This window comes from Chlorocebus sabaeus, chromosome 9, assembly GCF_047675955.1.
Source record: "Chlorocebus sabaeus isolate Y175 chromosome 9, mChlSab1.0.hap1, whole genome shotgun sequence".
In the NCBI taxonomy this organism is placed as follows: domain Eukaryota; kingdom Metazoa; phylum Chordata; class Mammalia; order Primates; family Cercopithecidae; genus Chlorocebus; species Chlorocebus sabaeus.
The window spans coordinates 53,485,932-53,513,062 of NC_132912.1; the positions used below are offsets into that span (position 1 = coordinate 53,485,932).

At 44.1% G+C, this 27,131-nt stretch overlaps 1 protein-coding gene and 1 long non-coding RNA gene across 2 annotated transcripts in view; one reads left to right on the forward strand and one right to left on the reverse strand.

Annotated features, from left to right (window-relative positions):
* Positions 1-576: 576 nt before the first annotated feature.
* Positions 577-9,573, reverse strand: LOC103247560 (NUT family member 2A-like). Its single transcript, XM_008019685.3, is given in 8 exon segments — positions 577-1,362; positions 1,697-1,813; positions 2,300-2,685; positions 3,128-3,267; positions 4,235-4,363; positions 6,330-7,029; positions 9,102-9,259; positions 9,261-9,573. Coding segments are annotated over 8 exon segments (2,634 nt in total). The 5' UTR covers positions 9,479-9,573.
* A 2,567-nt stretch (positions 9,574-12,140) lies between these two features.
* LOC103247558 (uncharacterized) overlaps positions 12,141-27,131 on the forward strand; it is a 60,934-nt gene continuing 45,943 nt past the window's right edge. Inside the window, exon 1 of the long non-coding RNA XR_012094103.1 lies at positions 12,141-12,276. This is a non-coding gene — a long non-coding RNA (uncharacterized lncRNA). The remainder of the gene's footprint in view (positions 12,277-27,131) is intronic.

Below are 27,131 nucleotides of genomic sequence, written 5' to 3' on the forward strand. Positions count from 1 at the left end.
GCTTTATGAGTGGGTGGTGGGAGGGATCAGGGCTTTCTTGGCATCTGTCAGTCCCTGGAGCAACTGAAGGGGCTCCCCACACCAGGGGGAAAAAGTGGGGCCAGCCCCTGTGGGTTCCCAGTGCCTGGCATCTCCCAGTTCCTCTGCCCACCCTCACAGATACCCTCCACGGAGCAGCACAGTCCCGAGGACAGAGGCAGCAGCCCTGAGAGCATTTTCCAACACAACTACATTTATTCACATTTACACATAAGACCCCCAAGGCACTGCTTCCCACCCCCCAGCCCCTTCCCCCCAGGACCTCCCTTCCTGCCCTCCCCCATTCAGCCACCCTCTCCCTCCTCTCCCCTCCCTCCCTGCCCTACCCATTCAGCCACACTCTCCCTCCTCTCCCCTCCCTCCCTGCCCTCCCCATTCAGCCACCCTCTCCCTCCCCTCCCCTCCCTCCCCTACCCTCCAAAGCTAAGGCCCAGCAAGATCAGCGTTGGGGAGGAAGAAGCTTTTGACTGCTTTGGGGCATCGAATGCCAGACCCCCACCCTTGGGGACTGGCACCAGAAAACCTGCCCGGAAGCCCCTATTGGCTACAATGCCGCTTCTTCTTCTTCCTGGAGACCAAAGGGTCACCCTTTCTCTTTTGAGACTGTGAGGGGCCACCCAGCCCCCAAGCCAGGGATTCCTCCCCAGAGACTCTGAGCCCAGGCCCTGGGTGGGTTGTCTTTTCGGCAGGGGATGCGCTTCTGAAGAGAGGTCGCTTCTTGGACTTTGTGGCAGGAGAGGCTGCTAGGCTGAGGCCTCTTCTCGGAGCAGATGGGGACTGAAGAGTTCTCTGGGGTCCCCACTTTTCTGGGCTGAGAAGGCCTGACTCAGGGACAGGGCTCTGGGGTAGCCACCAGGGCAGCAGCTTATGATGGGAACCCAAGAAGAAGGCCAGGCTGGGGAGCTCCTCCTCCTCATTTGACCCCTGAGCCAGCCCGTTTGACTCCCTGACAGGAGATCCTCCAGGGATATCAAAGGTGTCCTTGGTCCCCAGGCCAGGGCAGGTGGGTCTGTGGTCCTGGGGAGGAGAGGTTGGCCGGGCAGCTCTCAGCCCAGGGGAATCCTGACATCCTAAAAGCACAGCAGAGTCTTTGGACCTGGCCATGCCAGTTTGGGCTCTGCCTTGTCCCTGAGGGTCCCGGGCAGCCGTCTGGGGTGGGCAGGTTTCCATGCCAACCCCTTGTTGGGGGTCAGAGATGTCTCTCTCTGCTCCTTGGCCAGCTGCAAATTTAGAAGAACTTGAGTCCAACCGGGCCATGCCATGACTAGGGGCTGCCCTCACATGCTCTTTCTCCTTCAAGGATAGGAGGCGCTTCTCCACTAGCTGCGGAAGGAAAGGGGGCACTTACTGGCACTACCCTGGGTGTGAGCAGGGCCCAGGGTGGTGGAGACCAGGACACTTGGGCGGGAGGCAGGGAAGCCTGAGGCAGCTGGGCTTTATGTCAAAGGGAGAGGGTGTGGCTCTGCCGGGCATCCCGTTGGGCCTCACTGCAGCTTGCATCCTGACTCCCATCCCTGGCTCCTCTCCATCCTACTCCCTCTGAACCTGCATCTTCCCACCCCGGAGTGGCTCCCCAAGAAGCCCAGCATCCCCAGCAGGGTGGGGTTAGACAATCAGGTGGGCCTTGTGTGCTGGGTCCCTCCAGCCCCTGGAGTACCTGGGCAAGGGTGAGTCCTTCCTCCTGCTCCAGCTCCTGGCTTAGGGCCAAGAAATCCATCTGTGGATCTGGGGAAAGCACTTCTTCCAGGAATCGGGGGTGAATGACGGCCTCCACCTGGAAACAGAAGGAAGAAGGCGTGAACTTCCTGCACAGGGAGTAACCCGGAGCCAAGGACACCCAGAAGAGATGCAGAAAGCTGCAAGCACCTCGTCCCCACCCTCGTGGGGCTGTCTCACATCATGGCGACTACCAGCTACAGACACAGACCGCAGACCTGGTAGCATACGCACACACAGACAGAGACACACAAACCACACACAGGCACACAAACAGACCCACATACGGCACAGGAAAAGACACAGACACAGCATACACACTCCACACTCACACCCACACAGACACACAAAGAAAGACACACGGTAACAAATCACAGACACAAACACACAGCAACACACAGACACACACAGTCACGTACACAGACACTCAAATCCATGGAAATACACGCACTGCTGAGTAACTAAGGAACAGAGCTTAATTCTAAGGACCTGGGAGTGCTACCCCCTGGAATCCTGCAGACCCCAGCACTCCAGGCCAGCCCACCTTGGTGACAAAGTCCTTCTGGGAACACAGCTTGTCAATGTAGCTCAGGAGGCCCGGGTCTGGGGATGTCCAGTCCTCTTCCTGTGGCTGCTTCACTTCGCCCTCTTCCCGTTGTTTCTCGGGCTCCCCTGTGGCCCCGAGGGGAGGCCCCAGCAGCTCCTCCATGATGTCCACATACTCCTGCACCACTTCTGGAGGAATCTCCTCGGGGACCTTGGTCTCCGCTGGCCTCTGGGGCCTGGGTGGTGGCAGGCGGGCCTTGGTCTCTGCTCGCCGGTGGGGCCTGCGTGGTGGCAGGCGGGCCTTGGTCTCCGCTGGCCTCTGGGGCCTGGGTGGTGGCAGGCAGGCAGTCGGGGCCTTGGGGCCGGCCTTGCTGGGAAGGTACACTGAGGCAGAGAGGGAGGAGGATGGGTGTGGTGAGGGCCACTCCTCCTGCCTGCACCACACAGGGGAGGGCAGGGCTTGAGGATGTGAAGTAGGTCCCAGGTGGGTCAGGACCACCTGAACCGCAGCACCCCCGGAGGAGGCAGGAGGGGCACATGTGAGACAGCATCGCTTGGGAGGAAGTTCGGAGCCACCAATATGCTGTGTAGTCTCCTCGCCCATCCCTGCTTCCTGGGCACAGCATGTGTGGAGTTTTGGATGAGCGAGGGGAGAGAGTAGCTAGGAAACTTGACCAGGTCAATACCCAATGTATGCACCTGGAAGCTGTCCTGTTGGAGGGAGAAGATCTCCCTCTTGAAGGGAAGCATGTGGTGTGGGCACGGTGGCCTCCCTTGGCCCGTTTGGCCTTTGCCATGGCTCCTGTGGGAATGTGGGAAGCCATACCTGGCTGCTTGTCCACCTCAGGGGCTGGAAGTCCTTGAGGTTCAAGCCTCGGTGGGGCTGGAGGAGGCAGGCACTGGGGCCCCTTCATCAGTTGCGATTTCTGAAGCTGCATCTCCTCCTCAGCCTCAAACTCCAGGAACCTGGGGGTGAAGGAGGCCCAGGCTGTGCTGAGAGGGTCCAGGCCCCCTTTCCCCAGGACCAGGCAGCGGCCGAGGGCAGGGATGGGAGGAAGTGCCTCCGGTGGACTGTCCAGCCCTTCACTAGGTGCCATCCCCCAGTCCCAGGAGGGAGCTGCTCCCAGAATTCTGGGCTCAGCCTCCCTCACCCGGCCCCTGTAGAGCCCATGGCATCAACGGGGCTTCCTGACTCAAGTCAGGGCCACGATGTCCAGGAGGGTCCCAGGGGATCCCTCCTCCAGGTTTCAGCTGGCCAGGGGTGGGGTTGATGGCAGAAGGCGTCAGGGATGATGCCCAGATGCAGGAGTCCTGAGGTTGGGACTGTGGGCCCCTCAAAGATAAGCCAGGGCCACAAGGCCTGGGAGACCAATGATCAGGAAGAAGCACAAGCTGAGCCCAGAGGACAGGGCGCCTTTCCCCTGAGGCTGCTGGCTGTCTGTCTTCACGGAGGGGACTGCCCAGGAGCAAAGGCGGTCAGGCCAGAGATGGGGCTCACGGTGTCCTGGGCACAGGTCTCCCCGACCCAACTCCCTGGTCGGGCTGGGATGGGAGAAAACCGACTTCTGGCCACTGCTGTGAGGAGCCTGCACCCCACTCTTGTCTATAGTCACTAGCAGCCCTTCTCCCCATTCCCACAGCTGGAAGTGACCCACTTTGGGCTGCGATGCTGGCTGCTCCCGCCATGACCTCCAGTGTCAAGGCAGGGGTAGGCCCCAGGCCAGGCAGGGCTGCTTCCCAATAGTGAGGACTGAGACCCCAGAGCACTCTAGGTGGTAGGAGCAGCTTCCTGAGGGAGCCAGGGGCCCAGAGCGTCTTGTGTTTGTCCACATCCCCCTCATGCTCCACGCTGAGAAGCCACCACGGCCACCAGGCCTCTGTCACTCACTCTCACACTGCCATGCGGGCCCTGCCCCAAGGACCCCAGACTCACTTTTCCGCCATCTCGTAGAAGATCATCCGGTCAAAGTTGCTTGTGTGCTGCCATTCCCGCACGGCCCGCCACAGTCCCTCCTCCAGGCTCATGGTGGGCTTCCGCCGGGCCAGGGATCGGAGAACTGGGCTGTAAACCAGTGCAGTCAGTCCCAGTCTATAAGCCCACCCTTCATCCCAAGCCCACCTGGTCCCAACACCTGGCCCCTGTCCTCCCCACACCTGTCCTGCCATGTCCCTGTCCTGTTCTCCCCCAGGTGGGCTCCTCAGGCCCCAGGACACGACTGCAAGATCAAACATCAACACAAGCTACCAAGTGGCCTCTCCGACTGCCTCTCGGGTCCTCAGTGTTGAGAAGTGAAGTCAGTACTATGGGTGGAACATGTGTGCCCCCAACATTTCTGTGCTGAAGCCCTCAGGGCCAGTGTGTCAGTATTTGGAGGCAATCAGGGTCAGAGCAGGTCATGAGCGTGGGTCCCAGTCATGGAATGGGAGCCCTGATAAGGCCAGGAGGAGATGCCAGGGCTCTTCCTCTCAGCCACAAGGGGACACAGCCAGAGGCAGCTCTCTCCAGCCAGGAAGAGGACCCTGACCAGACACCCAATCTGCTGTCACCTTGATCTGGGACTTCTGGCCTCTGGAACTGGGAGACATGAATGTGTCTTGATAAAGCACCCAGTCTATGGGATTTGTTATGGCGGAGCCTGAGCTGAATGAGACAGTGTGCACACAGAATGACCTGGGAGCGAGGGTTAAAGTGCAGGTTCCAGGGCCCCAGGACTGAGTATTTAACCACCTTCCTGGGGACTCTGGAGTAAGGCAGCCCCTGGGGACGCAGCCTCAGGGTCCTGGAGCATGAGGAGCAGGAGCACACGTCCAGAACCAAAGCAGAGCCGTGTCCAAGCCCACTGCAAGCAGCCAGGTACAGCTTCCCACATTCCCACAGGAGACATGGCAAAGGCCTGTGAGCCTGGGGCAGCTCCACTCCAAGAATCAGGGTCCCCAGTGCACCGGGACTCCGCTCCAAGGGGGAATGCAACCAGTTCCAGGGTGCGGGGGAAGTGAGATTGTTGGGGATGAAGATGGGGTCACCTTTCACCTACACCCCAGGCAGGGAACTTCCCTAGGGGAACGGCCAGTGTGTTGCAAGGTGGATGTGCTCAAGCTCCCGTTTGCTCATCAGTGGGAAACACAGGGTCACAGAGGCACCGCAGTGTGGAGAGAGGTTGGGACTGGGAATGAAACCACAAACTCTTCCAGATGCTGACGTTGCTGCCTCACAGTCACCACAGTCCACGGCCCTGGGCTGCTGGGCATGTGGTGCACTCAGAGCTATCACTGGAGCCTGTGGCTTTGGGGAGTTCTCTCCTAGATGGCCTAGTCCTGATAATGATAGTAATGGGGACGGTAATCATAATTGCTATCATGTAATGTGTCATAGCATGTTCCAGGCACTGTGCTATGCATGTCATATGTGAGCTCAAGTCATCTCTTCACCATCCCCTGAATGAAGCATCATTGTCCCTTTTTCTGGGAGGGATTGAGGGTGAAGATGCAAATACCTGCCCAGCATCGACCCCAGTGTGGGGCCCAAGACCATCCCCCTGTGAAGGCTCCACCACCGCTGTGCTAACTGGACCTCGGCAGAACTGCGGGCATGTACCAGGTTCCATCTGGGCCCTGCAGCTCCTCCTCCCAGCCTGATGTGATGTGCTCCTGGCCATCAATACTGGGTTCAAGGGGAGGCACTGGGGTGTGTACTCAAAGACCTAAACCCAAACCGTAGCTCACGTCACACCAGAAACCCTCTCTGACCTGGGCCTTCTGTAAACATTGTTGTGAAAATTATTGAAAGTAAGGATTGACTGGACTCATGGGACAGTGACGGGCAGTTGAGATGAGGCCCCTGACAGTCTGTCCTGAGCCGCAGGCAGATTAATGTTGTTGAAAAGGTACCTTCCCATAGTGCAACCCATCACCCTCACAACCGCCCTGCAAGCTCCCCTGAACAGCGGATGAACAAGCTCTCCTGTCCATCCAGCAGCCTCTTTACATGTGAGCTGCAGGATGAGCTCCTGTGCCCCGAGGGCACTCACATGAGGAAGCAGGAAAGTGCTTCGGTGTCAGGACTCTGGGGAAGGTGCCTCCGGGCCAGGGGCTTGTAGTGCTGCCAGAGTCGGAAGTTCTCATAGACACTCTTGGGGTTACAGGAGTTGTCCGGCGGGGACTTAGCCTGGGAGGAAGCCAGGCTGCCCTCTCCATGAGCCCCTTGTGGGCATGGCCCAGTATTCGCTGGAGACACGATGGGGGGCATCTGGGCAACTGGTGGTGGTGGTGGTGGAAGAGGAAGGCCCTGGGACCAGCCTCCCTCACAGGCCTGGGTGCCCCCAACCACCTGGGCAGCCATAACAGGCACCACAGGAGTAGCTGCCAGGAGTAGGGGAGGCGGACACACGACACCTCCACAGAGGGTGCCTGGAGCCTGCCAGACGAGGGGGGCCTGAGTTAGGACCAAGGTCTGCGCCTGAGGGGCCTTCACAGGCCCCACCTCTGTCCTCATCTGGACAAAGACGTTGGAAGCCGCGGCCCCACTTGGGCCGTGGCCATCCTGTCCTGCCACCAGAGATGTGCTGGGGAAGGCAGGCAGCACCAGTGGGCCTCCTGTAGGAACCCCTGCAGTCATGAGGGGTGGCCCCTGTGCTGGGCCGGGAGCAGGTGTGGCGAAGGGCAGAGTTGTGAACACAGACAGGGAGGTGCCAGGGTTGATGGTCACGCCTGGTCCCAGCACTGGGTATGCTGTGGAGACAAAGGAAAGAGGTGAATGAGCTGGGGTCGCCAGGTCTACACTAGTCACTGGGGAATCAGAGGGGAGTCCCAACAGCTGAGGGCATGTGACAGGGAAACTCTGCAGCATGTAAGTGTCCCTGAGTGTGCATCAGATGCTCTATTCCTCCACGGGAGAGTCACTCCACTAGAGAGCCTGGCCCCGGACACCAAGACTCCCTGACCCCTGTCCCCCTAGAAGCAACAGCTAAGCCTTCGCTGCCCGAGGGTCTCCCTCGGGTGTCCCTGGCAGACCCTGTCAGCCTCACAGGATCTCCCAAGCCATGGGTCAGGGATGAGTCTCTCAGCAGCTTGGTGGTCCTCAGCGTGCTCAGCAACAGGTGAGGGGCCTACCCCAGGGCAGTGCCTGGCACTCAGAAGGCCGACAGGAAGTTAGGAGCTTCCGAATATTATGGCCCCATCTCCTCTTCAATCTTCCTTTTCCTGAAGCTCTTGTAAACCCCTGTCTTTCCTAGCTCAAACACAACAAAAGAAAACCACTGGATGGAAATCTTTCCCAAGCCAGTGCCCTACGAACCCTGAAGATAATCCATAACTCGTCATGCCCAGCATACAAGTGATTGTCCTGGCACCACCAACAGCAAGTGCTAAAGAGGGGTCAGATTTGGGCCACCCTTTCCTCAGTGCTTGATGGTCCCAGCTGCCACTCAGGAAGCTCTCTTCCCAGGGAGAGGTCTGAGAGGCAGTGGTGGAGTCCCCTGAGATAGTGTCACTGCACAGCCAGCAACAGCTGCACACGATTAGAACACAGCCAGCAAATGGTGAGCAGCAGGGCTATCAGGGGAGGTGTCTAGGCATTTTCACAGCTGCTGCTCAGGTGACAATAGGTAGTGGGATAAGGAGCCCATCTCTGGTCCTTCTCCTTTGAGCTCCCAATAACTGAACATAGTGGCCAACCAAGAACAAGAGGTTCTTGGGCCACGGGCCAGGGAAGGCAAAGTTGTCTGGAACTCATCTGTATTCACTAGCACCTCATGCAGTCTCTGGTCAAGGGGAATAAGGGATATAGCACATGCACCTCATCATTCAGGACGCACATCCTACCTTGAATAATAATATTAAGAGAACCATCTTCCTATTTGTGCGCTACTCTCATTCCTCTACTTCCTCTACTCAAGGAGTAGAGGAAGGAGTAGAAACCAGCCTTTCCAGACCCTTCCACTGAGAACCAGCAAGAATCCACACCTGTCCCCCATTCATGAGGCTGTATAAATGGAATAGGAGCAAATTCTTCATCTCCACAGTAACACAAAGTGCAGAGGACAGGCCATGAGCTAGCAGACAAGAGGAAGTGGGTCTGAAGACCTGAGCTTCCACAAAAGGGCAAGCAATTCAGAACGACTCAGGAAGCCCAGGCCCTGTGTTGCCTGAACTTCCCCATCTGCCCCCACCCCTGTTAAATCAAAGTCAACAGCTACCTGAACTGACAGAGAAGCCAACTCTGGGAGGGAGCTGAGAGGCTCCGGGCTGTGGCAGTTACAGTAGCCCCCAGCCTCGCCCACCCAGAGGTTGTCACTACAAGGTCTGTCACAGTCAACCCACCCAAGAGTTTTCCGGCTGAGACCACTTCTCCCCACTCCTCCCTAAGATCTAGAAAACTCCAGTCTAAATCCCTCTGAACACTATGGAAGGGCACCTTCCAGGTGTCTGAAGACACGGCATAGGACTCAGGCTTGCCTGTCATCCTCCCGGGGCCACCAGCACAACAAGATCCCACCACTCCCTACAAACACACAATGACATGACCTGTCTCCCTCTAGAAAGGATCAATCCATCCACTCCAACCTTTCCCCTACACGGTGTATTCCCCCAAGCATCTTGGTCCACCTCTAAGGATTCGTCCTCCCTAACCACAGACTCAGGGTGCCATGGCCATCCCCAGGTGTGATGTCCTTGGGGACATCCAGTGCTCCCTCCCTCAACATCAGCCCTATCAACTGTCCCCAGGGGCAGTGTCAAATTTGAATTCCCAAGGAGTTGAGGCATGGCAGACTTGGATAATGCCCCCATCCCTACAGGCTCACCTCCATTTGAAGCCATCCCCTCAGGCTGGGCACTGACCACCGCTGTCTGGCAGTTTCCGCAATGAGAAAAGTCAAGGGTAGGACCAAGAGAGTGATCTGGCTCAGCAGTTGCTCCTGAGTCCAAGTGGAGCAGGGAAAATTTGAAAGTAAATAGGTTTGGAACATAGGCCCCCAGACATTCTGCAGAGGGGGAGGGGCAGTGGGCAGCTGGTAGGGGTGGGGGACATTCTGTGAAGGGCTTCAGCCATTAGGCAAGAACCTGAGTTTCCCTTCCAACTGGACGGCAGCAACACAGATGGTGTGCATCTCTTTAGGCAACTTTCAAATTGTCCCGACTCACAGCAAAAGCTTACACCTGATTTCCCCTTTACTTCCATTCTTTATCAAGAGACCTACTTTTGTGCCCATCAACCCATGCTCCTTCCCACTTTGGCTCTTTCCCACTCTTGATGAATTTCAACAGGGGATGCACTTCCTTGCGGTAAGGAGACTCAGGTGTGAATCTTGGCTTCACCACAAAACACGACCATTGCAGAAAACAATAGCAGGCTGATTTGATGAGAGGAAGTCAGGAGTAGCCATTATACCCTTCTCAGCTTCCAGGTTTAGTGGCAGCAAGCACAGTTGTAAGGGACAGGAGGGCAGACACTGTCTTTTTCTTTCCTAACATAAAGCAGCTTACAATTCCTAGAGCTGTGGTTTCTCCAGGAGTTAGAAATCCACAACCCATGTTCATTCTGAGACACGCCAGGATGCTATCCACCAATGTCCCATCCCCATTCCCATGCATCCCCTCCCATGTGTGAATCCTGGCTGGCCTCTGTCAGCTCACTGTTGGCTTCATCTTCACCATAGAGTCTTGCTGTTTGGAATCTAGTGTCATTGCACGTGCTTCTCTGCGTGGGAATTATTGTAGCCTGTCTTTAAAAAAACTTCATTCTCATTTTCACACTGAGAATCACTGTCCGTTTATCAGCGTCAAAATGACAGGAAAGAACACTCATGTTCTGTGTTGTGAACAAGGGGAGTGTTAGGAAACCGGTCAAAGGAGATGAGGAGTGAGTACTCAGAGCACAGCAACAAAATCTTCTGAGACACACACATCACTGCCTGCTGGGCGGGGTAATTTTGCACTGATTGGAGGGTATTGGGGAACGGAAGAGGCCTTCAGCCAGACCGGTGCACATTGCTAACATTCACTGAAACACACCCTGTTGGCACTTACGAAGCGTTTACCCCTTTTGAAGACATTTGGACTCAAGAAGGCAGAGTTACAGGAAAATGTAATAAGGACCACACTGCAGGGGCAGGCGGTGGATTGCAAGTCTCAAGCCCAGGGTTCTCCCCTCCTTGCCCCAGTTGTGTGAGGTCATTTCCTAACTCCTGTCCAATATCCTCATGAATTGTTGGTTTTGTCCCAACTCTAAACCTGAATGGTCCAGCAAGCATTTCTATGAAATGCCTCCACAGTGGCCACTGGGAGGGGAGTGACCTCCACACAGTGACTGCCTGTCTGGGTGAGCTCCCAGGCCTTTTGTCCTCTGAGACAGAACTGTCTTCTTACATGCAGCCCTCTTCCGCTGTGCAACTCTATCTCGATCTTAGCTGAGAAGATCAACGGAGAGCAATTCAAGCAAAATCATGGTAAACTTGACAAAACAAAACAAAACAAATCGTATACGCTTTGGAGATCTTTCTGAGAACTAGATCTTTTATCACAGTTCAAACTTAAATGATTTTCAATCAATATCTTCATCTAAGAGGGATGTTGAGGCAAAAATATCATACTCAGAATTCTTGGTTACTTCCTTCCTTGTCAAGTCAGTCAGCGGATGCATTCTCAAGATTCTCACACACGGCTTTGATACAGGATTTGAATGAGTCTTTTTCTCACCAGTATACAAAAAATATACTGTGGAACAGTGTCTTGTCTCAACTCTGCAATGACTTCTGTACATGTGTGAAGTCCTAGACCCCAGGAGGAGAGACAATCAAATTAGCCAAAGGTAATTTGTGAAGACTGACCATGGGAGGTGGTGGCTAGAAGTCCTTTGGCCACTGCTCTCTGAGCATGCCCATAGAAAGTCCTGGGCCACACTGACTGCTGAGAGAGAACATCTCAGGGCTTGGATCCCCTGTTCAGAGGACACATGCTCTTCCACCCCATCAGGGAACAGTAGAGGAATGGCGGCTCCATGCTGTGTCATGCCCACCTCTCAGTCTCTGCACTTGAGGCCCTGGGTCGGGGTAGACGTGAAGGCTCTTCAGTGTTATCACATGAAGACAGATGATAGGAATCCTGCAAACGAGCAGAAAGGATGTGACGATTAAAGTTTCTTCTGAAACTATTACAAACTCAAGTCACTGAGTTGCTTCTCTACTAGTTTTTTCTTGCCAATTGGAATTCTGCACTGTGTTGCAGAGTCGGGGGTGGGGGAGTGTGGAATTGTTCCCTTACTATCTGCTGCTCTGTCAACTGAAATTGATCAAAGCTATAACAAAAACATTTCTAGAAATCATTTGAATGCGGTCGGAAAAACTCTGGGAATGGAGTCAGAAGAAGGTATATTTTGGAGTGTGTTTTCAGGTCTAAACTTCTTTGCCAGAAATGTTCCTTAATGGAATCTCCAGACTGAGTAGGAAAACAGGGCATACTATTTTTTGAAAGGAATGAGCAGGAATGAAATAAATGCAGTCGAAAGGGAATGCAAGACATGCACTTTGAGGATACTTTGCTTTAGGATAAACCCTCCAAAGGTAAACCTTTCAGCAAGAGTGTTACCTAAGTGCATGGACTGCAGGTTTGTATTACTGAAAACTGGGAGTGGCCGTTGCGGACGCACTGGTTTCTTAGAGGCAGGTCATGGAGGTTCAAATGAGGAGGCCTTGCCTGGCCCCAGGAAGCACCCAGGTGCCTTGTCCCTCCATTTCCCCATCTCCAGCGGGGCGCTCCCAGGGCGGGCTCCAGGCCTGCCCCGTGCGCCTGCGCACGAGCCTTGAGGCAGGCGGGGTTCCAGCGCGCCGCGGGCGCTCTCAACCGCTCTGAGGGTCTGTTGCTGGCGGTTCATGGCGGGGAGAGGAGCAGCGCGAGAGCAAAGGGCGGTTACCAACGGCCTTCGCTCTCATGGCGTCCTTCTTGGTGTTACCTAAAAATAAAACCAAGTGTGATCAGAAGGTAATCGCCTCCTGGTCATGCTCCCACTGGTCACCAGTGTCCGCGGGGCGACCCCACATTGTGGCCAGAGCAGGCCTGTGGCGGCGCTCAAGGCGGGAGCTTTCATAGCTTTTCGGTGGGGCGGGGGGCCCTGCGGGACGCCTAGGCCTTGCTCCTTTCCCTTGCTAGCCTGGCCCTGAAGTGAGGGAGGAGGGTTTAACAATGCAGTGGGAACCCCAGAGTGTGTCTTGGCCGTGCTTCTCACATTCCAATCAATGCAAAAGCTTGAGGAAAACCTCAGCAGTTGAAACCGTGATGCAGTTCAACAAAGTAGTTCCTGTCCTCGTAAAATCAGTGAAGTTCTCACGGATGACCTCATTGAGTAAGTTGTGAAGCTTGTTGACTTGATCAGAATGATCAGCCAGCATGCATGTTCTAATACACTCATTTGTCAATGATATGAGCAGCTGCGAAGTGGAAGAACAGGCCATTAGTCATAGTCTGTTCACTTAGTAGCACAAGTTGTGGATACAAGAGTGTGGCCAAAGTCAAGAAAAGTTTGTGTAAGAATCGCTTACTTATGTGGAATTTACAAATAAAAAGTAGTGGTATATTATTTGTAAATTGTAGGCTACACATGTATCTAAAATTTACCGCACACACGTATGTATCTTGGGTGGTTGGGTTAGTGTGTACTTGAGAATGTCAGGAAGATTTATTTTGGATTTTGGAGGGTGTGAGATTTGTGGGGGTGGTTTTGTGTATGTGAAAATGTGTTTATATGAATTCTTAGTTTGGAATTTGATATGTATTTAACTGGCGAGAATCTAATATGTATTCACATGTGTGGGTTGGTAGTGTCTATCTGGAGATTGCAGATTAAAGATGGTCATAAATGGGCCGGGTGCGGTGACTCACGCCTGTAATCCCAGCACTTTGGGAGGCTGAGGTGGGTGGATCACCTGAGGTCAGGAGTTGGAGACCAGCCTGGCCAACATGGTGAAACCCCGTCTCTACTAAAAATACAAAAATTAGCTGGGTGCGGTGGTGCATGCCCAGCTACTTGGGAGGCTGAGGCAGAAGAATCACTTGAACCCAAGAGGCGGAGGTTGCAGTGAGCCCAGATCGTGCCACTGCACTCCAGCCTGGGCAACAGAGCGAGACTCCATTCCCCGCCCCCCAAAAAAGAAGGTCATAACTGTTTTTGTGAGAGTGTATAGGAGTGAGAGTTTATATTTGGAGGATATGAGATGTAAGATATGTATACCAGAAGAATTGGGGTCAGATATTTGTGATTTGGGTTGTGAAGATGTATTTTCCATGTGTTTTCTCAGATGAATGTTGGGGATTTGTATTTGTCTAATGTTTGGCAGATTTGGAAGAATTGTCTTGTGCACATGGGCAATAATAGAGAAAGCGCTTGTGTCTATTTTTGTGGATGTACACTGTGGTTTACGTATTTGGGAAATGTAGGAAGACCATTTGTGTACTCAGGACATGTTGCATGATGATGCGTGTTTCTTTGTATGATTTTCAGGGGGTGTGTATGGCTATTTCAATGTGTGAGGGCAGATCCGTGTCTACTGGGGGACTGGTAGGATGAATGTATGCAGTTGTGAGGTGGAATTTGTATGATTCTGTGTCTTGGAAGATGGAGTTATTTCTGTGTGAGCATTTGGAAGTATGATTACGTATGTGCCGGTATTGTGGAACTGTATGTGTATTTGAGGATATGAGGTGGCATGTTTGCATATTTGTGGCGTGTTAGTTACTTGTGGGTATATTTAGGGCATGTAGAGAACTACATGAGTATTGAGTTTGTGTGTTCAAGGGCATGGCAGTTTCGATGAATGCTTTGTGGAGCTATGTGCTTGTATTTTTCAGTAAGTGGTTATTAGGGTTGTATATTCTGGGAATTTAGTATATGTGTGTCTGATAGAGAAATGGGGTTCTCTTTTTATACAGGAGAGTGAGAGAGTTGAATTTATATCTATTAGAGGTGTGTGATATAGTTATTGATTAGTACTTGGCAATGTGGGAGCTGGTTCATACTAGATTGGGATAATTTGGGATTGGGAAGTGTTTTTATGGATATTCATAAATGATAGGCTAGAGATATTTCTGTGCATCTTGGATATGTATACTGGTTTGTGTATATATTCATCAGCAGATGGATGAATTATCTAAGTCTATTTATAGAATATGGGATTGTTAGTATTTAAAGTGTATTTCTTTGGAGAATGCTAGGGTGTTTGTACATGTGTTTGGGCATGTTTGGGGGGATGAAGTGAGGAGGTTGTATTCCGGAGATGTAGCATATTGATTGGATAGTGTTTCGGGGGATTTACACATTCAGGGATTGGGGATATTTGCGTGAGTGTGTATGTGCCCATGGGTATATGAAAGTTGTGTGTGTATATGAGAGTTTTATTGGTGTTTTTGTGGGGTTTTTTGGTGTTGTATGGGTTTTATCTGGGAGGGTGGGGTGTGTATTCATGGGTAGTTTGTGAGTGTGTATATGAGGGGTTTGGGGTATATTAAGACTTAGTGGTCCTCTGTGTCTGTTGTGAAATGTAATGCAGAATTTGGTGTTGCCACTCGTATGTGTGTTCTCAGTGTTTGTGAGGTGGACTCATATGTATTTGATAAAAGTAGTTTGTGGTTCTGTGTGTATTTGAGTTTATGGGGCTTCTGTATTTTGTACTCTGGGAGATGTGGGAGGTTCAGTGCATGTATTTGGAAACAGAGAGGCTGTGTAGGTTGTGTTTGCATTCAAGAATCATGGATTTCTGTATTTTAGAGCTGTGGGATTGTATGTGATTCTTTTTCTGGGTGATGCCTGACACAAGTGTTGTATACCTTGTGATTTTTTTTAGATCCTATGCTTACAGGATTTTCATTATGTACATTATGTACTATTAACAAATGTACTGAAAAGGATTTTCTTAAAAAAACAACAAAAGAAAAAAATAGAAATTTGATTCCAGTGAGCTGTTTGTAAATCAAGGAGTCCCAGCCTTCAGTGCAAAACAAAGGTACACTCTGAAAGAACAAAGAGAGGTATTATCTTTTATAGAGAAAGTTCGTCCTCAGATTCCCAATCTGGTTCACTCTGCAAATGAGGGATACAAGTTGTTTATTTCTGATTGGCTGATGCAAGTCACAATCTTATTTCTTAAGTCCATATGATGAAATGGTACCCCTTGATTCAGGTGGCATAAACAGGAACAGACAGCTGTGAAAGTCCCAAAGTGACACAAGTACATGGTTTTTGCAGGAAGCAGGGTACATGTGTGAGACCTGCAGTTAGCAAATGGCTGCTTGGCTGCATTTTGAGTTTAGGCCCAGTTAGCCACTCATGATCCATCTTGAAGGATTAGCTCTTTCAGGGTTCACAGTATATATGGGTACTGTGTTCATTGTACATGTTTGTATTTGGACACATATATATGTACATACATGGTTTTAGCAGTGATGTGAGCATTTGGGGCGGGTAGAGTTTTGTCTACAAATTTGAGTAGTTATTGGGCAGTCCATCTACTGTACCATGTCGTTAGGGTACAGGTACAGGTAGCAGTTGTGTTGCTGGTGGTCTGGTTCAGGTTCTTGACTTTGCTGCACAAAAGAAGTCTTACTTTGAGAGCGAGTCCAACATAAAAGTGAGCAAGAGAGATTACTGCAAAGCGAACGTACACTCTGACAGCCGATCAGAGTGTGCTGCTCAAAGGTGAGACAGCATTGACTGACACTGGGGAAACCTCCTTTATGGGAGCCTTACATGACTATTCATGAAGGGGTGGGAAGGGATGTCACTGTTAAGCACGCTCTGGGTGGTTCTCTGGATGCGCACGTGTTATTGCTGCACACGCTAGTGCCTATATCAGGTGAATCATTAACATCTTAAATCTCTACCCAAGGGTGTGTTTTTCACTGTTATAATGAGCATTGGTCAAGCCAGGGACACTAATCATGGGTGTTCGCACTTGTGCGAATTTGGGGATTTTCCTTCTTCTTTTCCACCTCCTTACTGCAGGACCTCCTTGTGCGCTGTCAGATGGTTTGTTCTCTTCATCTGTTTAGCAACTTTGTTCTTCTTTAATGGAGGCTATGACCACCCTATCCTATCTTAGTTGTGTGTGTCTGTTCAGGATACATGAGGAGGTTGTGTTCCGGAGGTACGTAGTTTGGTGGTTTTGTTTGTATATTTGGGGTGAGAGTTGAGGGTCCTACTCAGGGTGCAGGTAGATTGTGTACACGTATTCCTATGGAAGGATGTGACTGTGCTGGAGCTGGCTTGTGCTAGCTTGGGGTAGCCACTAGGTATGGCACATCTCTTCTCAACTCTGTGTTCAGTGGCATTAGGTTGGTAGTTTAAAATTAGTCATGCTGAGATATTTACACCACATATGCAGCACAAATCTAGGCTTTCCGATATCCCTCTGGAGAGCATTTTATTAAGCAGTTAGCAACATACCACTGGGGTGTGTGTGTGTGTTTAGGATCTGTAAGCAGATGTTTGTATGAAGCAAGAATCTTGAAGCTTTAATGTGGTTGGTTTTTGAGTCTTTTTTAAAAAAATCTTAAGGTCATAGAAGCGTCCTCTATATTACTTTTTAAAAACTGTACTGTTTTATGTTACACATTGGCTTCTATATGAAATAATTTTTGTGTATGCTGTGAGGTTGGATGTTAATAATCATTTTTCTCTGTATGGATGTATGAAAGACAGCACAATTTATTGAAAATGAATCTTTTCCTCACTGTACTGAAGCACTATTTTTTCACAAATCAGCTAAATATATTGTATGGCTCTCTTTATGAGCTCTCTATTCTGTTTCATTGAAATATCTATACTTGTACCTTTTCCATAATGTCATAATATACATTTATAAAAACTTAAATAGTGGAAATCTTCAGATTATATTTTTTTTCAAAGTTATCTATACATGGCATTTTTTTTAAAAAAATTTATTTATTATTATTATACTTTAAGTTGTAGGGTACATGTGCATAATGTGCAGGTTTGTTACATATGTATACTTGTGCCATGTTGGTGTGCTGCACCCATCAACTCGTCATTTACATCAGGTATAACTCCCAATGCAATCCCTCCCCCTCCCCCCTCCCCATGATAGGCCCCAGTGTGTGATGTTCCCCTTCCCGAGTCCAAGTGATCTCATTGTTCAGTTCCCACCTATGAGTGAGAACATGCGGTGTTTGGTTTTCTGTTCTTGTGATAGTTTGCTAAGAATGATGGTTTCCAGCTGCATCCATGTCCCTACAAAGGACACAAACTCATCCTTTTTTATGGCTGCATAGTATTCCATGGTGTATATGTGCCACATTTTCTTAATCCAATCTGTCACTGATGGACATTTGGGTTGATTCCAAGTCTTTGCTATTGTGAATAGTGCTGCAATAAACATACGTGTGCATGTGTCTTTATAGCAGCATAATTTATAATCCTTTGGGTATATACCCAGTAATGGGATGGCTGGGTCATATGGTACATCTAGTTCTAGATCCTTGAGGAATCGCCATACTGTTTTCCATAATGGTTGAACTAGTTTACAATCCCACCAACAGTGTAAAAGTGTTCCTATTTCTCCACATCCTCTCCAGCACCTGTTGTTTCCTGACTTTTGAATGATCGCCATTCTAACTGGTGTGAGATGGTATCTCATTGTGGTTTTGATTTGCATTTCTCTGATGGCCAGTGATGATGAGCATTTTTTCATGTGTCTGTTGGCTGTATGAATGTCTTCTTTTGAGAACTGTCTGTTCATATCCTTTGCCCACTTTTTGATGGGGTTGTTTGTTTTTTTCTTGTAAATTTGTTTGAGTTCTTTGTAGGTTCTGGATATTAGCCCTTTGTCAGATGAGTAGATTGCAAAAATTTTCTCCCATTCTGTAGGTTGCCTGTTCACTCTGATGGTAGTTTCTTTTGCTGTGCAGAAGCTCTTTAGTTTAATGAGATCTCATTTGTCAATTTTGGCTTTTGCTGCTGTTGCTTTTGGTGTTTTAGACATGAAGTCTTTGCCCATGCCTATGTCCTGAATGGTACTACCTAGGTTTTCCTCTAGGATTTTTATGGTATTAGGTCTAACATTTAAGTCTCTAATCCATCTTGAATTAATTTTCGTATAAGGAGTAAGGAAAGGATCCAGTTTCAGCTTTCTACTTATGGCTAGCCAATTTTCCCAGCACCATTTATTAAATAGGGAATCCTTTCCCCATTTCTTGTTTCTCTCAGGTTTGTCAAAGATCAGATGGCTGTAGATGTGTGGTATTATTTCTGAGGACTCTGTTCTGTTCCATTGGTCTATATCTCTGTTTATATACATGGCATTTTTATTTGCATTTTATAGTCAGTTTTCCAGTTGCCACCAAATATAATGCAGACATATTATGCTATTACTAATCACAGTATTGTGATTTTCAGTGTATTACAAATATAGATTTATTTAAAATACTGAGTCTTTCTTCTAATACCAGGAATTACATAGAAATATGGTACATCTTTATTTCTGTTGAATGCCTTTAATTTCTCTCAATAAAATTTCACGATTTTCAGTAAAGGGATGCATATGATATGTTATGTTTTATATTAGGAATTCAATGTTTCTTCCTAGAAACATTTCAGATTTTTAATATTTTATTTGATTTAGACTCACTACATTTGGAAAGCTTTAATTATAATTTCATTTTTAATAGATACAGAGCTACTCAGATTTGCTATTTATTCTTGTGTCACTATTAATAATTTTCTAGAAATGTATCTATTTCATCAAATTATTTCAAAATTTTTGACTTAAAGTTACTTATTACATTCTCTTTTTCTCTCTCATGACTATAGAATGTATAATGATGTCCTTGTTGTTTCTCATGATATTTAGAATTTGTGGATACTCTTTTTTTAATTTCATGCATAGTCATGGTATATTTTTATCTATCTTTTCAAAGTAACTTTGGCTTTTGCTGATTTTGTTTATTTTATGATTATTTCCTTTTCTCCTGCTTCTTATGTATCTTCTCTTTTCTAATTCTTTGGATTTAATTAGACATCACATTTTAAATTTTTCAGATTGATGATTAGATTATTAATTTTCAAGCTTTAATTTTTAAACATATTTATGTAACCATATACATTTATCTCCAAGCTGAGATTTGCCTAAGCCTCCCAACTTTTAACAAGCAGTATTTTTACTAAATTCAAAATATATTTTAATGTTCACTGTAATTACTTTTTTGATCCATGAATAACTTAGAAATGTGATGTTTAATTTCCAAACATTTGTTCACTTCCAAAGTCTTGCTACAGATTTCCAGCTTAATAACATTGTTGTACAAAAAACACTGTCAAGGATTTCAAATTTTTGGTATTTATTGATTCTTGTTTTGGGCCTAACCTCAGCCTATATCTGTCTATCTTATCTTATCTATCTATCTATCTATCTATCTATCTATCTATCTATCTACCTACCTACCTACCTACCTATCGTCTGTCTACCTATCATCTGTCTACCTAGATAGAGATATCTATAGATAGCTGTGGTAAATTTTGAAACATGTTCCAAATATATTATAATAAATTGTGTGTTTTGTGATTTTTGAGTGCAGTTTTTATGTCAAAATATTTAACCCTACTGCTTTACATTTCTGTATTATTATTGATATTTTGTATCCTTTTTGCTATCAGTTATCGAAAAAGGTGTATTAAAGTCTTTATGATTGAAGATGTGGCTATTGCTCCTTTTAGTTCTATAAAAATTGTAAATGTGTGTTAACTGTGTGTGAGTGAATATACATACACAAGTTTGACAACTTCCTCAACAATTGATTCTTTTATATGGATGATGGATACATCTTCCTTTCAGGTAATAATTTCTGCCTTAAAATCTCTTTTGTCTGATATTAACATAGCTAAACAAATTTTCACTTGGCTTGTGTTTGATTACCTTTTATATACATATATGAAAGATTTTTAAATTAAGAGGGTTCTATAGATAGTAGAAGATATACAGATAGAAGATAGTAGATATCTTCTACAGGTATAGCTATATATATCTATATACATATATAGATATATTTATATCTATTTATCTATATCTATATACAAATGTATATATGCAGATATCTCTATATGTACATCTACATGTATATCTATATACTGATATATATATCTATGTGTGTATATGATATCTATATACATGTAGACAAAGATATGCATGTATATGCATATATACAGATATCTATGTATATATCTATATACATATATACATGTAGATATATACATACCTATATACATGTAGACATACAGATGTAGATATAAACATATATCTCTATGTGTATAGAGATATGTGTAGACATATATAGATATATACATATATAGATAGGTCTATATAGAAAACCATCTATCTATATCTAGAGATAGCTATCACTAGATATCTCTACCTATCTAGATACATTATTTATCTGTCTAATCCATCTATAAAACTATCTTAAAACATCCTAATTTAAAAATCAAGATTCATCTTAATTTAAAAATCTTAATTTAAAAGTTAAGAACCGTCTTTATTTTGTGGTTCATATATACCATGGAATAGTAGGCAGCCATAAAAAAGAGTGAGATCAAGTCCTTTGCAGGAACATAGATGGAGCTGGGTGGAGGCCTTCATCCTTAGCAAACTAATGCAGGAACAGAAAACCAAATACTTCACATTCTCATTTACAAGTGGGAGCTAAATTACGAGAACACATGAACACATAGAGGGAAACAGACCCTGGGGCCTCTGGGAGGGTGGAGGGTGGGAGGAAGCAGAAGATCAGGAAAAGCAATTAATGGATACTAGGCTTAATTAATGGGTACTGAGTGGTGAAATAATCTGCACAACAGAACCCTGTGACACTAGTTTACTTATATAACCTACACGTGTGCCATTGACCTGAAAATAAGTTAAAAAATTATAAAAAATATATAAATAAAAATCTTTAACCAACACAAGATGGTTCATCCCAAGAATCATCTTAATTTAAAAATCTTCACATCTTAAGAAGCTACACAGGAGGCTGAGGCAGGAGAATCACTTGAACCTGGCAGGTGGGGGTTGCAGTGAAGCGAGATCCTGCCATTGCACTCCAGCCCAGGAGACAGTGTAAGACTGTGTCTCAAAAAAAAAAAAAAAAAAAAAAAAGGCAACTTTGCTGCTTAAATTGAGTGTAATACCCATTTACATTTAATGTGGTGAATGAAAACTTTGGTTTTCATTTACCACCCTACAATTGAATTTTTAATTCCTCCACATATTCTATTTGCCTTTCTCAACAATTATTTTATAGATAAGAGGACTTACAGGAAGCAAATATATGACTCAATATTCGAATAAAAGTGCTTGAAATAATTTATATTGAGCACTTTATCCTTCTTTCTTAAAAATCTTAAGCTATACACATTACATAGCCAGGGACTGATGAGAACCTAGTACTAGATAACCTTTTCAAAGGCATGGATAGAATGCTTTCCAGGTATGGATTGCTTCCATGCTCCCCTTCCATACATTTTAAAGCCATTGCATAAAAAGTATGGAATTTTGTAGAGAGGAGTGAGTTTATATCCTTTAATATTTTCTCACGTTAGAAATGCAGTCTTGGAATGATATAAACTCTGTAAACAGACTATCATGCTACATTTACAGATATCAAGGTGTCTATTTTTAAGACAAGAATACAAATTATGTTTTTTCTAATAATAGAAATGGATAAGCAGAATTCTGGCTTCTAATAATGAGAACATACTCTCCCTTAGTTTGAAATAAGTTAGATAATTTAACTTTCTCATGTTATCTTGAAGTTAATACATCGTTCGTATTGAATGTATCAGTGTACTACATGAAGCGGTACATTTGGTACCATCCCTTTTATCCTCCACATAAAATGATTCAGTGTTTTAATACACTTCTTTCCACATCCTGCAGTTTTGCATAGCAAAAGAAGCATGCACTTTGAGGAAAATGTACCTTTTAATTTTTTGTATTTTAAATATTATGGGTACAAAATATTTGTATATAATTATGGAGTACATGTGATGTTTCAATACCTCCTTTTTGATCCCAGATCTTCCCTGAATTTTTTGTCCAATTTGTATTGCATTATTTGTGTTTGAAAAGGAGTAATGATGTTCAGTATATACTGTTATAAAATAACTGATTCAAAGGATGTAAAGTATCTGATACTTACTATGTCCAAATACGATTTTTCAGCAAATGTTCCTAATACATAAACAATAACATGGAATAAAATAAATTCGTATAACTTTATGATAATAATTTTACCTAAATTAAAAAGTGTTATGTGCAAACAGATGGTATACAACACTTAGCATTTAATAATGCAGTTAAGTCCAATTGAATATATTGTTTGATTTATTTCCACAATCTTTGACACATGTATTGTAGATCCAAACATCAAAAACCATAGGTAGCCTGTATAATGCCTTTTTTATTCTCTGTAGTGTTTTTAATATAAATATTTAAAAGAATATCTTAAATTATTTAAATAAGTCAATTATTTTATATGTGGATTTAGTATTAGAATATATATCTTCTTTTGCACAATAAACTTTTTTAAGTGTCAGAAATTATATAATTATATAGTGACTTTTGTTCACAAAGTAGTTAGTTGTACATACCTACAAGATACTCGAAAAATATTTTTATCAACATTGGATGCATTTTTGTCTTATGGACTCTTAAAAATGTTAACAAGCCAACATGTGAATGTACTGAAGTATCTTTTAATCATCTTTTCTAGTGTTGATATTGAGTTGATTTATATAAAGTCATTAGAGTGACAATTCAACAAATATTTTCTGTGGCATAACAAATGTCATTAACTTGCTAGTCTGTCACACTGTTGCAAAGCTAAAACCACATTCATTAGTGTTTTTCGTTGTTGCTGTAGTGGTGGTTTGTTTGTTTTATTACATGAAGTGGCCCACTTCTTGTATTAAATTATTTATTCTTTCTGAGAATGTTCTATCAGAATGCAATAAAACCTTTAAAAAATGATTTAAAAATGTATTCCCATAGGTGGGAACTGAACAATGAGAACATTTGGACACAGGGTGGGGAACATCACACACCAGGGCCTGTCATGGGGTTGGGGGAGAGGGGAGGGATAGCATTAGGAGAAATACCTAATGTAAATGATGAGTTAATGGGTGCAGCAAACGAAGTTGGCACATGTATACCTACGTAACAAACCTGCATGTTGTGCACATGTACCCTAGAACTTAAAAGTATAATTAAAAATATATATATATATTTCTACTGAACACAGTGTCTATATGTTAGATGACCTAGGACTGGTAGGGGGCTCTAATCCAGGGGATTGTTGATAAACTCAGACAACTTCTATAATTTTTACATCATTACTCTTAAAGTCATGTCATTGATTGTCTTAATATTGGAAAATAACTTGTCAATATTCAGTGATCAATAAACTGGAGGAAAAAATGGGCCAATATCCAATTCAATTAAAGACATTAAAAAGAATGTGTATGTATTAGTTCTGCTCACATCTTAAATATTCATCATGTTGTCACCAAGCCAGATAGAACCATATACTGGGGAATGTAATGTTTATCTGAGAAACCAAATGTCTAATACAAATTTTAGTAGTATGAAGAGGAAATAAATATGGGGAATTTTCTAGTCTTCTCTATTACATGTAAGTTGCAAGATTTGGCTACTTTAAAAAATATTAATATTTACTAATTTTTCATCAATTCAAATATCATATTGTAGAGAGCAATTTAATCAAATTAGATAACAGTCCTAAATATAAAATTTAACTGTACATCTTCCAGAAGCCAAAAAATGAGAAATTATTTGTGGCTTTTGGCTAGACAAAGATTGCTTAGATGTGGCCCAAAAGAACAACCTAGAGAACAAACAGAAAAAACAATTTTAATAACAATAAATACAACTTCATAAAAACAAAAAATTCTATGTTTCTGCCCTATATGCCTCAAACTAGGAATATACATTTCCAAATTATATCTGATAAAGAATGTGTATCTAAAATACGTAAACTCAATTATAAGGAAAATTACAGACCAATGATAAACAATAAGGAGAAGAATGTATTTGAACACATACTTTGCCAGAGGAAATTCAGAGACAGCAGGTAATCACATCAAAAGATGTTCAATATCTTTAGCCATTGGAGAAATACAAATTAAATGAGATGCCATTCCACACCTACTAGAATAAGTACAATTAAAAGCTCGTCATCTCGTGTTTTGGTGATGATTTAGAACAACTGTAACTCTCAAATACTGATGGTAGGAAAGTAAAATGATACAGTCATTCTGGGGAAAAAAATGGACTGTTTCTTACAAAGTTAAATAGACACTCACTATTTTACCTACTTATTCTACTGTTGCTATTTAAGCAGAAAACATTATGGCACATATACATACATACAAGAATGTGTTTACAAGTGTCCATGGCAAACTTATTTATAATAACACTAAACTGTAGACAACTCCAAGTTTATCAGTGGGTGAATAAATAAACCAAACACGGTATACCCATAAAGCAAGATATAACTTCACACACACACACAAATACACACACACACACACACGCACAAAACCGTATTTTCAACAGTGATGGAACAATTGAACATCCACATCCAAAAAAAGAATCTAGACACTGTGTTTACACAATATACAAGAATGGATAATATATTTAAATATAAAAATGCGATGTTATAGAAGAATGTTATGGGCTGAATTTTATAAAAATTAAAACTTTTGCTGTAAGAAAGACATAGTTAATATTTTAAAAAACAAGCCAAGACTGGGAGACAATATTTACAAAATGTGTATCCAGTAAAGAACTGGTATGAGCACTCCACAGAACTGTTAAAACTCAAAATGAAAAAAATAAAGATGACTAATCCAGTTAAAAAATGGGCAGGAGATGTGAACAGACATTTCACTGAGGAAAATATATTGATGGCAAATAAGCAAATGAAATATGCTCGACATCATATATTATTAAAGAATTGCTCATTCGAACGAGATACTGCCGCATGCCTACTAAAATGGCTGAAATCCAAAACACTGACAACACTAAATTGTGTTGAAGATAAAGAGCAAGGGAAACTCTCATTTATTGCTTGTGGGAATGCAAAATGGCACAGCCACGTTAGAAGATAGCTTTGCAGTTTCTTACAAAGTTAAATGTAGTCTTACCACATGGACCAGTAACTTCACTCCTATCCAAATGAGTCAAAACTATTTCTACACAAAAACGTCACATGACTCCTTAGGAGTCATGTGTCAAGCAGCCAAATATTACAATTTATATGTACTAGAGAAGACTAGAAAATCCCCCGTATTTATTTCCTCTTACTTCATACTACTAAAACTTCTCTCATAACAAAACTTAGTAGCTACCAGATGCCCACAACAGGTGAGTAATGGTTCAATAAACTAGCATATCTATAAAATGGGATATTCAGTGATAAAAAATAAGTTATCAAGCCATACAAAACATGTAAGAGCCTAGAATGCATATAACTTAGTGAAAGAAACTAATCTGAAGAGGCTGTATACTGTATAATTCCAACGATATAACATTCTTAAAAAGGGAAAAACTGTAAAAAGATCAGAATTTCCAGGAGTCTCCAAGGGAAGGGATGAATAAATCGGCACAGAAATGTTTAAGAAAGTAAAATTATTCTTATAATATTGTAGTAGTGGATACCTGACATATGCATTTGTCCAGACGCATGAAATGTATAATGTCAAGAGTGATCCCTAATATAAAACTAATATATGGACTTTCATTTATAATATGTCAATATTGATGCATCGGTTATAACAAATGTACCACACTAATGCAAGATATTAATCATAAAGAATATGGAGGGTAGAAGAAAGTGTATGGAAATTCTCTCTGCTTTGTTAGTTTTTACTATAAACCTAAAATTGTTCTAAAAATAAAATCTATTAATTAAAAAAAGAAAGAACTGTTGTTACCAGTATCAGCGCAGGCAAAAGTCAGAGTAGTTATGTTGAGTGCAAAAGACAGACAAAAAAGAATAGATTTTGTGTGAGTCCATTTACATAAAATTCTACCAAGTGTAAACCATTCTGTAGTATCAGAAATAGATTAGTAGTTACATGGAGATTGAGTAGGGAAGAGGGGAAGAAGCCATTACTAAAGACAGAGTAACTTTGGGGAAGTGAATATGTTCATGAACTTGATTGCCATGGTGTTTTCTTCTGTACCAATATGCCAAAACTTTAAAAATACACTGGATATGTTCAGTTTATGTCAATTACACTTCAATGGAAAACATTTTAAAGTATTATGTATCTTGATTTTATGTTTATGCAGAGATATTATTGTTCTACATCTGCCACATATACCTTTTGGCATAGTGTAAAGATATGCAAACATAGTATATAAATACGGTATTTATAATATTCTTATTCATATGCAAAATATAGTTTACATTTAATTTTTTAACTTTTCTTCTATTTCTATTCTGTGTCCTCCAGACATTAACATTGAGAACTTTATATACAATTACATATTTAAAAATTAGTCATGTCTAGTATAATACAAAATTTCAGCAATGTAACATGACAGGAACAAAATATAAATGAAGCTGCCTTACATAGATTCATTTTTCTCATTAAAACACTTCATAGCATAATGCACTTATTCAAAAGTATTAACATATATATTCAAGTGCACTATGAAAAACAGAATCAAGAAATGGATACCATATTGATACTCACTAAATCCTATGTTAAAATATATTGAATAATTTGTAGTTTTTCACAAGTAACTCAGTCA